This window comes from Eucyclogobius newberryi, unplaced genomic scaffold (genome assembly GCF_026437365.1).
Source record: "Eucyclogobius newberryi isolate DKJ021-1_F unplaced genomic scaffold, fEucNew1.0.hap1 SCAF_22, whole genome shotgun sequence".
NCBI classification, from domain to species: Eukaryota; Metazoa; Chordata; class Actinopteri; order Gobiiformes; family Gobiidae; genus Eucyclogobius; species Eucyclogobius newberryi.
This window is the reverse complement of record NW_027315857.1, coordinates 20535626-20548415: the sequence shown is the minus strand read 5'-3', so window position 1 is coordinate 20548415 and position 12790 is coordinate 20535626. Positions and strand designations below refer to the sequence as shown.

At 41.9% G+C, this 12790-nt stretch overlaps 1 protein-coding gene across 1 annotated transcript; it reads right to left on the bottom strand.

Annotated features, from left to right (window-relative positions):
• On the bottom strand, positions 1-8598 carry cnpy3 (canopy FGF signaling regulator 3). The gene is made up of 6 exons (XM_072458656.1): positions 8373-8598; positions 6272-6398; positions 4917-5013; positions 3885-4007; positions 2675-2792; positions 1-300 (listed from the first exon to the last, which is right to left on the bottom strand). Exons 1-6 carry the CDS (start codon positions 8488-8490, stop codon positions 26-28), a joined length of 858 nt encoding a protein of 285 aa, XP_072314757.1. The 5' UTR covers positions 8491-8598; the 3' UTR covers positions 1-25.
• Positions 8599-12790: the final 4192 nt, after the last annotated feature.

Below are 12790 nucleotides of genomic sequence, written 5' to 3'. Positions count from 1 at the left end.
GGCGCCGCCTCCAGGACGGGGGGCCTCACAGCTCGGTCTTGGCCCCGCTCAGAGGCACCTGCGGCTGGACCCCGTCGCCCGCCGCGGCCCCCGGATCCCGGCTCGCCACCGGCGCTTTGGACTTCTTCTTCTTCTTCGCCTTCTTGTCCTTTTTCTTCTTGCCCCCCGCTTCCGGGGCGTCGGCGTCCTTCTTCCCCTTCTTCTTCTTCTTCTTCCCCTTGCCCTTCTTGTGCTTCGCATCCTCGGCGATGGCGGCGCGGTCTCCCTTCTTCCTCGCCGACCACTTCTCGTCCAGGCAAGCTGCGCCGGGGGGGACGCCGCCCCGGGGAGAAGGAAGAGAAGAAGAGAAGGGAGAGAAGAAGAGAGGGAGAGAAGAGGAGAAGAAGAGAAGGGAGAGAAGAAGAGAAGGGAGAGAAGAAGAGAGGGAGAGAAGAGGAGAAGAAGAGAAGGGAGAGAAGAAGAGAAGGGAGAGAAGAAGAGAGGGAGAGAAGGAGAAGGGAGAGAAGAAGAGAGGGAGAGAAGGAGAGAGAAGGAGAAGGGAGAGAAGAAGAGAAGGGAGAGAAGAAGAGAGAAGGAGAAGGGAGAGAAGAAGAGAAGGGAGAGAAGAAGAGAGGGAGAGAAGAGGAGAAGAAGAGAAGGGAGAGAAGAAGAGAAGGGAGAGAAGAAGAGAGAAGAAGAGAAGGGAGAGAAGAAGAGAAGGGAGAGAAGAAGAGAGGGAGAGAAGGAGAAGGGAGAGAAGAAGAGAGGGAGAGAAGGAGAAGGGAGAGAGGAAGAGAGGGAGAGAAGAAGAGAAGGGAGAGAAGAAAAGAAGAAGAGAAGGGAGAGAAGAAGAGAAGGGAGAGAAGAAGAGAGGGAGAGAAGAAGAGAAGGGAGAGAAGAAGAGAGAAGAAGAAGAGAAGGGAGAGAAGAAGAGAGAAGAAGAAGAGAAGGGAGAGAAGAAGAGAAGGAGAGAAGAGAAGGGAGAGAAGAAGAGAGGGAGAGAAGGAGAAGGGAGAGAAGAAGAGAGAAGAAGAGAGGGAGAGAAGGAGAAGGGAGAGAAGAAGAGAGGGAGAGAAGAAGAGAAGGGAGAGAAGAAAAGAAGAAGAGAAGGGAGAGAAGAAGAGAAGGGAGAGAAGAAGAGAGAAGAAGAAGAGAAGGGAGAGAAGAAGAGAGGGAGAGAAGGAGAAGGGAGAGAAGAAGAGAGAAGAAGAGAAGAGGTCAGAGGTTTAGACTTACAAATACATTTAAGATTAATTTTATAAAAACTGAACAATTACGGGAGGAATTAGACTTCAGTATTTGAAGCAAAATTACGTAAATCACTGTTGTTTAGTTTGATTGTGATTAATACTAAAACGATGATGTTCCTTTTTACAATAATTGCGACTTAAAGTGCCCCCTACAGGTCGGATGACTCATTAAATATACGCAGTTAAAGGCACGATGGACGATTTTTCGGCGATTTGAGAACGCAGGTGGAAGTGCGCATGCCACTCCCCCGTGTGGACTGATACAACACACATGTGCGTTTGTTTATTAGCGCAACGGAGCGCATCGCATCTCTCGTCTCCCGTAGATTTCTGTCCACTTCTGCGTCAGCTCGAACTGTCTTTCTCCGTCTTCATTTTGCCCCGTACACTGAGGGAACTATATTATGATAGATCCATGCGCTTAGACACGCGGAAACGTGGGGACGAGCCTGACGCGGCTGCAGGTGAGGCGGTAGGTGCGTTTTATGATTGATACGTGGCAGGACTAATGATTTATCCACGCCACGAGGAAATATGATAAAAATTTGCTGAAAAAAATCATCTATTCCACCTTTAAGATAAGATTAGATAAGTAATTGAATATTCTAAACTTTTTTTTTAAAAATGTTATCACAGAAAAGCCTATTTTTTAGGTTTATAATTTCACTTCCTGTTTGTAATTTATGACATCACACTAGGAAATTACCCAGCAAACACTGGGCCAAAACTCTTTTTTTTTTTTTGACAAATAAAAATAAATGTGAGCGACTTTATTTTATTGAATTAATATAAAAAATGTTGTTTCTTTGTGTAATTTATGCATAAACTTTGACTGGAATGAGATTCCTGCATGAGTGTCCCTGGTGTGATGTCACTTCCTGCATGAGTGTTCCTGGTGTGATGTCACTTCCTGCATGAGTGTCCCTGGTGTGATGTCACTTCCTGCATGAGTGTCCCTGGTGTGATGTCACTTCCTGCATGAGTGTCCCTGGTGTGATGTCACTTCCTGCATGAGTGTCCCTGGTGTGATGTCACTTCCTGAATGAGTGTCCCTGGTGTGATGTCACTTCCTGTATGAGTGTCCCTGGTGTGATGTCACTTCCTGTTATTTTCTACAGATTTTTCAACATTTTCTCCACAAATACCTGCTCGATTGGTGTAAAAATATAATTTATACGTACAACAGGTATAAACACACCAAATAAAGTCAAATTAGAAAATTGTAAAAACCTGTCGTACGTCACTTTAAAAGCATTTGATATAGTGACATTCCCACTCATAAATGAATTGATTGCTGTTATTTGAAGCACAGAATAAGAACACACAACAAAGTACAACCCTTCTGACCAAAGTCCTTCAAAAAGTGAAGTAATCGAAAAGGAAAAAACAGTCTGCCCGAGTGTTTCTATATCGAACCCCACAGTGTAGCGTGACCTGTTATTTACCGGCGTCCTGTCCCTTTAAGACGTGATCGGCGCACAGGAACATGGTCAGGTCCTCGCTCTGGTCTCCTTTGTACCAGTCTTCGATCACCTCCTCGTACTGCTCCACCAACACGTCGCACTGAAACGGGAAACCTTCAGTGAATCATGTGAAACGAGGCGTCGCAGACCTTTATATTACCAAACACAGCCTCTGCCAGCCTCTATTAGCACTTTTATATAAAATATCTTGATTTGAGTCTATTTTCCCATAGTTTTGATTTCACAATATTTGTTGAATCCGAATTATAAATATAAACCGTTTAATTGACTTTTATCCTGGTTTGGCGTCACCACGGCGACAAAATATGATCTTTACTGTTCAAACTAAAAGGTGAAAAGTGAAAACATAACAAATGTAGGTACGTGTTTTAGTCATGACAACGATTATGTAGCGACTTATACTCCAGAGCGACTTATGTGATATTATTAACACATTACATAATTTTGTTCGTTATTTTCACACTGACAACCACAAGAGGGCGCTCTCGGCTCTAAGCGACGCAGAAGAAGAATCTGCACTTCCTCTACCTCTGTGTCACTTCTAAACAACTCCACAAACTCCAGAGGAAGAAGAATTCAGTGGATTTAGTGATTTGGGGTAAAACTGATGCTTTGGTAAACTTGTTAGCATGTTCTTTATGCTATAGTTATCTGAATAACTGTTAATATGTTACGTTAACATAGCAGACACTTACCACAGTTCTGTCTGTGCCTCATGTAGCTGAAGGTGTTAGCGTTAGCATGCGTACACCTATTCACCATGTTCTCTCATCTGTATCAATCTAAACTGCATTTCAAGATTAAAATGTCTGTTCTTGGTCTTGGATTCAAATAAATTTCCCCCATAAATGCTTGTATACGTTTTTTTCTTCTCCATTATGCATTTTTTGGCTGGTTTGACTTCGGTGCAACTTATAGTCCGGAAAATACGGTAATTGTATTTATAGCGTTATCTGGACTTTTCAGACTAAAAAACAACCAAAATAGGGACTTTAGCAGCATTACTAAATCAAAAAGTCAAAAAGGAACACAATTGAATCAATAACACACTTTATCTGTAAATATCTTCCATCCAGACGCCTCAGTCGCCACATTTCAAGCTTCTTTTTGGCTGACGATGCAGTTTAAAAGTCTCAGTACAGCAGAAATGGCGTCCGTTGTAGTTACCGACCTGCTTCTTGAGGTCGGACACTTCCGCCGAGGTCTCGTTCCACAGCTCGTACGGGATGTCCATCACCACGTTCACGCCTTTGTTGACCAGGCCGTGGAGCGTGGAGAAGGTCTCGGACATGCCCTGGACACGGACGGGAAAGACAAACACACGGATCGAGAGGGTTTGCGAACGACAAAAAACGTCATCAAACGATATCCACGATTGCCGGGCCGCGGAACGTTCCAGGTCAATTACTGCACTGACGCATCGCTCAATATATGACGGATGAAACAATATATTTTAGAGCTCAATATTTGTATTTTTCTGTGCACTCGTGGCGAACGTTTTGTTAATCTTTTGTAGCACAATGAGATTTAATGTAGAACTCACTTCCATCACTCATAGTTTTGTTCTTCTGTTTATGTCATGCGTATTGTTATTTTCTGTGATTTGTCCTGCTTTAAGGTTGTAGTAGTGGTAGCTTCAACATTAGCAATTATTGTGATGTTTTCAGTAGCAAATTGTGTTATTGTTTTGTCATATAAACTGAAAATAAGTTATATAGTGCATCTTTATGATATTTAGCTCTTTGCCCAGAAATCAGTCAAAATAAGTCAGAAATCCGTCAAAATGAGTCAGAAACAGTCAAAAAATCAGTCAAACTAAATCAGAAAATCAAGAAATCTGTCATAAATCAGTTCAAAAATCAGTAAAAAAATCAGTTCAAAAATCTGTCAGTAAACAGTCAAATAACAAGTCAGAAATCAGTCAAAAAATCTGTAAAAATCTGTCAAAAAGTAAGAAATCAGTTCAAAAATCTCAAAATCAATTAAAAAAATCTGTCAGCAAACAGTCAAAACTCAGTTCAAAAATCAGTGAGAAATCAGTTCAAAATCTGTAAAAATCAGTCAGAAATCAGTCAACAAATCAGTCAAAATAAGTTAAAAACAGTCCAAAAAACAGTCAGATATCAGCTACAGTACGTTTACTACTACTTAATCTGTGCCAGTAGATTATGTCAGCAGCGCTGGTTTGAGTTCTTGTTCTCACTTTGGCAAAGCGGTTGGAGCCAGTCCTCTCCTTGTGCAGGTTGTACTCCAAAAGCCTCTGACACACGTTCTCCACCACTTCAATGAAACGCAGGTCCCTGAGGAGAGGAATCAAAGTGCGTCTGATTTAACACCGATTCAACACCGATTCAAAGCTGATTCAACATCGACAAACGCATTGTTTTGGACGTGTAAAATAGACCTAAAGTGTAAACGCCTGGAATGACACAATGACTGAATGGTTTGTGTTTGTACTTTCAGATACATGTACTTTTAGATACATGTACTTTCAGATACATGTACTTTTTCCACGTTTACCTCTCGACTCGACTGTAGCTTCACTATAAATATCAGCAGCGGTTGAACCGGTTTAAAAATACAGTTCCTGCTTCTTCCCTTCTCACACTTCCTCTTGAAGCTTTATACAGACACACTTCATACACAAATCGTACGTTTACAGTCACTTTCTTGACCTTTTACTTTTCATATTTTTGATATTACCAGATGAATAGTCATTAATCTCCCAGAATCCCTTTGGATCAAATTTGTAAAAAATAAATAAAAATAAAATGTCAAGCTTTTCAAAAGACTAGTTTGGAAAAAAATCACATTCCGTATTTTCCGGACTATAAGTCGCACCTTTTTTCATAGTTTTGGCCCGGGTGCGACTTATACTTATATTTATACTTATATACTTATACTCCGGAGCGACTTATATGTGATATTATTTGTTATTTTCACACGTACAACCTTAATTCATACTCCAGTGTTTTTCCATGTTTTTTTCATCTCTATTATGCATTTTTTGGCCTGTGCGACTTATAGTCCAGAAAATACGGTAATAGTAACTCAATGATGATATAAATGTAAAATCTGTAAACGTCTTCATTAAACAGCTTCAACGTTACTTTAATTCAATTACAGCTGCTAAAAACAATGCCTGACAAAACTTTGAGCCCACAGATCTGACCTGGCACTTGGCCCGTCACCGTGGAGATGGATTTAATGCCGAATTGCGGAATATTCCAGACAAAGTAATAACAAGAGACGAGCAGGAGGCTGAGCATTAGTAGCATTTGTAGCATTTGTAGCATTTGTAGCATTAGTAGCATTAGTAGCATTTGTAGCATTTGTAGCATTTGTAGCATTTGTAGCATTTGTAGCATTTGTAGCATTTGTAGCATTAGTAGCTTTAGTAGCTTTAGTAGCATTAGTTTCATCTTCAGTGCGTAACGTTCTCATCCTAAAACGCCAACATGACTTTACTACACTTTATCTTCTACATTTACACGTCTTCAAAGATCTCCAGAGTCGAAAGTCGCTCTGGCGTCGGGACAGAAGCCACGAGTCACTCACGATTTGACGTATTTGATGGGCGCGGCGCCTTTGCCGTCGATGAAGCGGTAGTTCCTGTCGATCACTTCCTTTGTTTTGCCCGTTTCCTCGAACGCAGACTTCATCTCGATGCTCACGAACTTGCACACTGCGGCGACAGGAAGAGCAGGCTCAAAAACGTAGAACAACAACAACAACAACACAACAAAAGAGCGGCGCAATGATGACAGAACATCAAAGACACTATTGTTTAGCTCTTTGTTTGTCATCGTTATTAGAATCCATTATTTATTTAGGACTCGCAGCGAAAGAAGAGACTTATTTGTGTTCATTAGTAATACAATGTGTGTTTAAAAAGTGCCATTTTATAGTTTTTTTTCCACCCCATTTTCTAAACATGCAGTTAGAACAGAATTTAATTAATCGTTTGTTTAATTACGGCACTTATTGGAACTGATTGAAGCCTAAATTGTGATTAAAATGAAATGATAAAAGTGCCCATCACTCTTTCATGCATTATTCATTCCTCCTCCACACTTGGGTGAAGTGCCCTTGACGTTCCTCCTTCTACTTCACAATTTTTTGCACACAAACTTGTAAAAGTGCTTATTCTTTTCTAAAATGCCTTTGTCATTTTCTCCAAATTATCAACATGTTATCGAGGAGCAGGAGCATGAACTGTTCAACTAAGAGCATGTTTGTAGAGGTTTAAAGAGAAGATAAGATAAGCCTTTATTAGTCCAAACAGTGGGGAAATTTCAGTGTTACAACGCACAAGTTGATACGGAAGATACAAAGTACGTCTCCACGGCGACAGACACATATCTGCAGAGGACATTGTACGACCCAAATAATTCAGCTTTTTCCATTTTCTTTAATTCAACTGTCATTTGATTTGATTGTGAGAACACTTTCTTTACAGCGTCTTAAACAGATGTTGAACCAAATATTTGATTCCATGGATTACAATTATATATCCTCAATACAACAATAATCAGTATTGCAACTAAATATATATCATATCATAAAAACAATTAAGAGATATTTAAGCAGTTCTCTCGACCTGAAGTCCTCTTGAAGGGAGTTCCAAGCTGCAGGAGCAGCATAAAAGAGCCATTTACTGATTTTAAAATGAAAAAATGATTTTCCTTATTCAGTCTAAATACGCTTTAGTCTTGAGCTTGTCTCTTTTCAGTTCTAAAAGCTCAACTATAATATACATTAGGAAATGATCATATTTGGTTTATTGTAACTGAAATGAATATTAAATCAATCAAATCGATATCGAAGCGAATATTGTAATCATTTTCTAAATTGCGCAGCATTAATTGTGTGTGATGCATAAACAAGCCTTGATATTCTGTTCCTAAAACATTTATTTTATTCATAACGAAAAACGAGCGCCCTGTCAAATACTAAATACAGATGAAACAAACAAACACAGGATAAGCAAAGAAAATGCCAATAAAACATTGAATAAAACAAAATAAAAAAGTTAAATAATCAAGCAAAATTCCAACTAGAGCGTGAAAAGGAAAAGTCTTAAAGGATTGTGCATTTAAGTGTCGGTTTAAGCCTGGTTATAGCATTTTGTCATTTGATTTGTTTTCATCTTAAACTTTGTGTGGGACTAATACTGACCAAATGTATTGAAAATAAACTGTACAAGACTTTAATCTTTTCCAAATCAACCATGATCCATCAATTACATTCTGATTAGTGCCATTTTAGCACTTAATGTGTGTGATTCTTCAATTATTTACGTATTCAATGTATTAAATCTGATTTTTAATAGTGTTATGTCACGCAAAAGTAAGTAGTACTATGGCAAAAGAGCTGTCAGCTGAAATTATGTCTTTAGAGGCCAGTTTTGCACCATTATCTCCATTACTTTACAGTTTTTATGAGACATTTCATTCTGTTATTCTGCCAAAAGACGACACGATGCTTTTGTGTGAAATATGTGACACTTCGCTGCAACTTGGCACAATGTAAACAAAGGCATTCTGCGCTCCGATTGCGCGAATATCACCAGCACCATAACCCGATTGTTTTATTCGCCATTATACGCAGTTGCATTACAGTTTTAATCCCGTTTTAAGACGCGGAAAAGCCCTGTTACCTTCGCACTTGTTCGGCAGATGGACCCACTCGTCATCGCCTCCTGCAGCATCCTTCTTCTTCGCAGCTCCCAGCGCCAAAAACAGGGCCAGAGCCAGGAAATGTTCCGCTAAAATCATACTCACGGCTCGATCTAAGTCTACTCTACCTGAGAATTCGCACGTTATAGCGGTTTCATGGCGTTAAAAGGGCGCTGCGTGGTCGATACGAGTCGGTTTCACATCCTCAATAGAGCCACGGTTAAAGCTACACGATCCGCTGCACTTCCGCACTACGCCGGGGTTCTGACCAATTGGAGAGGGCAAACTTGCAGCGCTGGACCAATCGGAGGCCGGGGAGGGGCGAGGTGGGCGGAAGGAGCCGCTTAGCATAATTTCACGTCGTAACTGTCAATAATAATTAAAAAAAAAGAAAAAATTTAAACATTTTTTAAACTCTATATTAGTGTTTTCTGATGAGTTATTACCTGGTTAAAGAAAGGTTAATAAATAAAAATAAATAAATTATATAATAAAACTTGAACCCTAGTGAGTACAGGTCTGGTTATATTGCCGCGGAGCATAGGGGAATTCAAACTATTAGAATAAATAATAAATGATTAAAAGCATACAGCATAATGTCAATCAAGAGTTTTATAAGAGCTTTTCCATAAGAGTGTTTTTTTTAATAAGTTATCTGTTTTTTAATATTTACTTCTGTACCTACTTTGTGTTGCAACTCTGGAATTCCCCCATTGTGGGACAAATAAAGGCTTATCTTATCTTATCAGTAAGACACATTGCTAATGAGTTTCAATAAAAAGGTGAGCCTATTAAAAATATAAAACTATCCTGTCTAGGCCTATATTAAGCACCCATTTGTTGCTATATATGTACTTATTCATAGGTTAATTAGGCTAAATCATCAATGTAAGGTTTTATAAACTGAAAACACTCTGAAGAAACAGCTACAATATGTAACTTTCCCTTCGTGCCAACAGAGGGAGCTGTGTCCTCACGTAGAAACCATAGCAACAACCCAAATCCTGTGTTGTTTTTGTTGTTGCCCCACGTTTTATAGATGCACATAATTTACATTTTGTGGACAATAAAGTATTTTTTGGCCCTTTTATCCCTCTTGAATGTGCCACTCAAGCCTTCGAGCTTTTGTGTATTTATGTTTTTCTTCCAAAAGATGAAACATGAAACCAAATTCACTTTTTACCAGTCTTTTTATTACCAGGCTTTTGTGTGAACTATTCTCTGTTTCAAAAGCAGTGCAGTGGGCCGCTTCATTCACATGTACATGTTTAAACACTTACGTAAAAGCTGTTTTGTTTAAATTGCGAGTGTTTATCGTGTATAATGGACCTGTGCAACACTCTCTGCTTCTGAACAGCTGAAAGGTCCAGCGCTGCCACAGAGGTATAAAAGATATCACTGTTACGCGCACTTAGGCAAAAAGTACTTTGAAATGTGCTCTTTGTGTATGACTAGTAATGTACGCACAACACAAGCGCTGATGTAAAATGTGTCATATTATTTTATTTATTTATTTATCGTCCACAACGCTTTATTTGACAGCTGAAATACATGAGTTAAATTGTGTTTATCGATACAGCCCGGCCATTGGGCAAGAAACTTAGATGGGGCCCCTAATTAAAACAAATGTATATATATATGAAGGGGTATTTAAGACCAAAGGGCCCAGGAAACAGACGATAGACGACAATCAAAAGGTCAAACACGTTTCTTTTTGGGATTCTGATTAGCTGAAAGGTCCAGCGCAACGGTAAAGAAAGTGTTACAGCTCATGTTTGTTTTAATCCTGTATTTGTCATCGCTGTGGCTGGTGCTCTGTGTGGGCTGAGAGCTTTGATGGTTCTCTCAGTCCTCCTCCGACTCAGAGAGAGAGGGAGGGAGGGAGGGAGGGAGAGAGAGAGGCGAGAGAAGAAGAAGAGAGAGAGAGGGGGGAGGAGGGGAGGGAGAGAGAGCCAGGGAGAGAGAAGAAGAAGAGAGAGAGAGGGGGGGGAGGGGAGGGAGAGAGAGAGCCAGGGAGAGAAAAGAAGAAGAGAGAGAGGGAGGGAGGGAGGGAGGGAGAGAGAGAGGCGAGAGAAGAAGAAGAGAGAGAGAGGGGGGAGGAGGGGAGGGAGAGAGAGCCAGGGAGAGAGAAGAAGAAGAGAGAGAGAGGGGGGGGAGGGGAGGGAGAGAGAGAGCCAGGGAGAGAAAAGAAGAAGAGAGAGAGGGAGGGAGGGAGGGAGGGAGAGAGAGAGGCGAGAGAAGAAGAAGAGAGAGAGAGGGGGGAGGAGGGGAGGGAGAGAGAGCCAGGGAGAGAGAAGAAGAAGAGAGAGAGAGGGGGGGGAGGGAGAGAGAGAGCCAGGGAGAGAAAAGAAGAAGAGAGAGAGGGGGAAGGAGAGAGGGAGGAGAGAGAGAGAGAGAGAGAAGAGAGAGAGGGGGGGAGGAGGGGAGGGAGATAGGAGGATAGAGAGCGAGAGGAGAGGAGAGAGGGGGGAGGAGGGGAGGGAGAGAGAGAGGAGAGAGAAAGCCAGGGAGAGAGAAGAAGGAGAGAGAGAGGGGGGGGGGAGGGGAGGGAGAGAGAGAGCCAGGGAGAGAAAAGAAGAAGAGAGAGAGGGAGGGAGGGAGGGAGGGAGGGAGAGAGAGAGGCGAGAGAAGAAGAAGAGAGAGAGAGGGGGAGGAGGGGAGGGAGAGAGAGCCAGGGAGAGAGAAGAAGAAGAGAGAGAGAGGGGGGGGAGGGGAGGGAGAGAGAGAGCCAGGGAGAGAAAAGAAGAAGAGAGAGAGAGGGGGGAGGAGGGGAGGGAGAGAGAGCCAGGGAGAGAGAAGAAGAAGAGAGAGAGGGGGAAGGAGAGAGGGAGGAGAGAGAGAGAGAGAGAGAAGAGAGAGAGGGGGGGAGGAGGGGAGGGAGATAGGAGGATAGAGAGCGAGAGGAGAGGAGAGAGGGGGGAGGAGGGGAGGGAGAGAGAGAGGAGAGAGAAAGCCAGGGAGAGAGAAGAAGGAGAGAGAGAGAGGGGGGAGGGAGAGAGGGAGGATAGAGAGAGGAGAGAGAGCCAAGGAGAGAGAAGAGAGAGGGGGAGGTGGGGAGGGGGAGAGAGAGGAGAGGGAAGAAGAGTGAGAGAGCCAGGGAGAGAGAAAGAGAGCAAGAAAGAGGAGAGAGAAGGGGGTAGGAAGAGAGGGAGGAAGGGAGAGAGCTAGGGAGGGAGACAGACAGAGAGAGGGAGAAAGAGAAGGAATTAAAGAAAAAAGAGAGAGAGAAGGAGGAGGAGAGGTTTGTGAAGAGAGAGAAAGAGAAAGAGTGATGAGGTAGAGAGTGTGTTGGAAGGAGAGGGCGGGAGATGAGGGAGTGAGGGTGACGAGAGGGTGAGAGAGAAAGAGGGAGGATGAGGAGAGAGAGAGGGAGAGATCCAGCGCTTGCTCAAGCACCACTCACTGAAATCACACTGAACCTGAGAAAGGCTGTTCACTCGCCTCTGAAAGTGGCACGTTTGAAACAGAGAGACTCACACACCGAGTGACATCACGAGGTGGAACAGAGCGTTTCGAGCACAGGGAAGAAAGAGAGACAATATGTATAAAGTGCTACTCAAATGTGGGACTATTTACAACCGGCTGAAAGGAAAATGAAAGTGTAGTTGAGTTAAACAGACAGATAAAAGCACTTTACATTCAGTTTAACTTTTTTTTTTCGAGTGAACTACTTTTTATTTTGCGTCGAAAACTACCACGATGTCTATTCTAAGGTGATTTCCGGTGTGTTTTTGACGGAAACAGCGCTGCACCAGGGTAGAGAGCTCAAAAACGTGACTTTTGACGACAACACGTGTGTTTTATTGATGGGAAAGTGTGGTAGGAAATGGTGAAAAGGTGAAAAGAACGAACTGCAAATCCTGATTCCGAAGCAGCTGCGGCACAAGGACTGTATCTTGTGGATCAATGACGTTTGTCGAAGTCTAAGCGAGAGAATTAACCTGCAGAACGCTCAACTCTAGCCACTGAGCCATGAGACTGAGCTGTTACAAACCTTATGTTAAAGCGCCCCCTACAGGTCGGACGACTCATTGAACTGAAACGCAGTTCAGATAAATATATTTAGAATTTTGCGAAAAATTATAAAAATGTTATCACAGAATTGCAAATTTTTAGGTTTCACTTCCTGTTTGTAATTGAAGACATCACACTAGGAAATTACCCAGCAAACATTGGGCAAAAACTTTTATTTGACAAATATACGAGAGCGACTTTATTTTGTTGAATTAATGTTTAGAAAGTCAAACAAGTAGTTTATTTGTGTAAATTATGCTTACACTTTGAATGAATGATGTGGCGTTGTCCTGTCATTTTCCACAAATACCTGCTCGATTGGTGTAAAACTATGATTTATGTGTTCAACAGGTCTAAATACACCAAATAAAGTTGTTTTAGTGGA

Coding starts and splice junctions, on each gene's coding strand:
- cnpy3 (XM_072458656.1), bottom strand. CDS start 8,490: ATGATTTTAGCGGAACATTTCCTGGCTCTGGCCCTGTTTTTGGCGCTG. Junction 4,008..4,916: donor GCTCCAACCGCTTTGCCAAA/GTGAGAACAAGA, acceptor GTCCGTGTCCAG/GGCATGTCCGAGACCTTCTC. Junction 2,793..3,884: donor TGTCCGACCTCAAGAAGCAG/GTCGGTAACTAC, acceptor TTCCCGTTTCAG/TGCGACGTGTTGGTGGAGCA.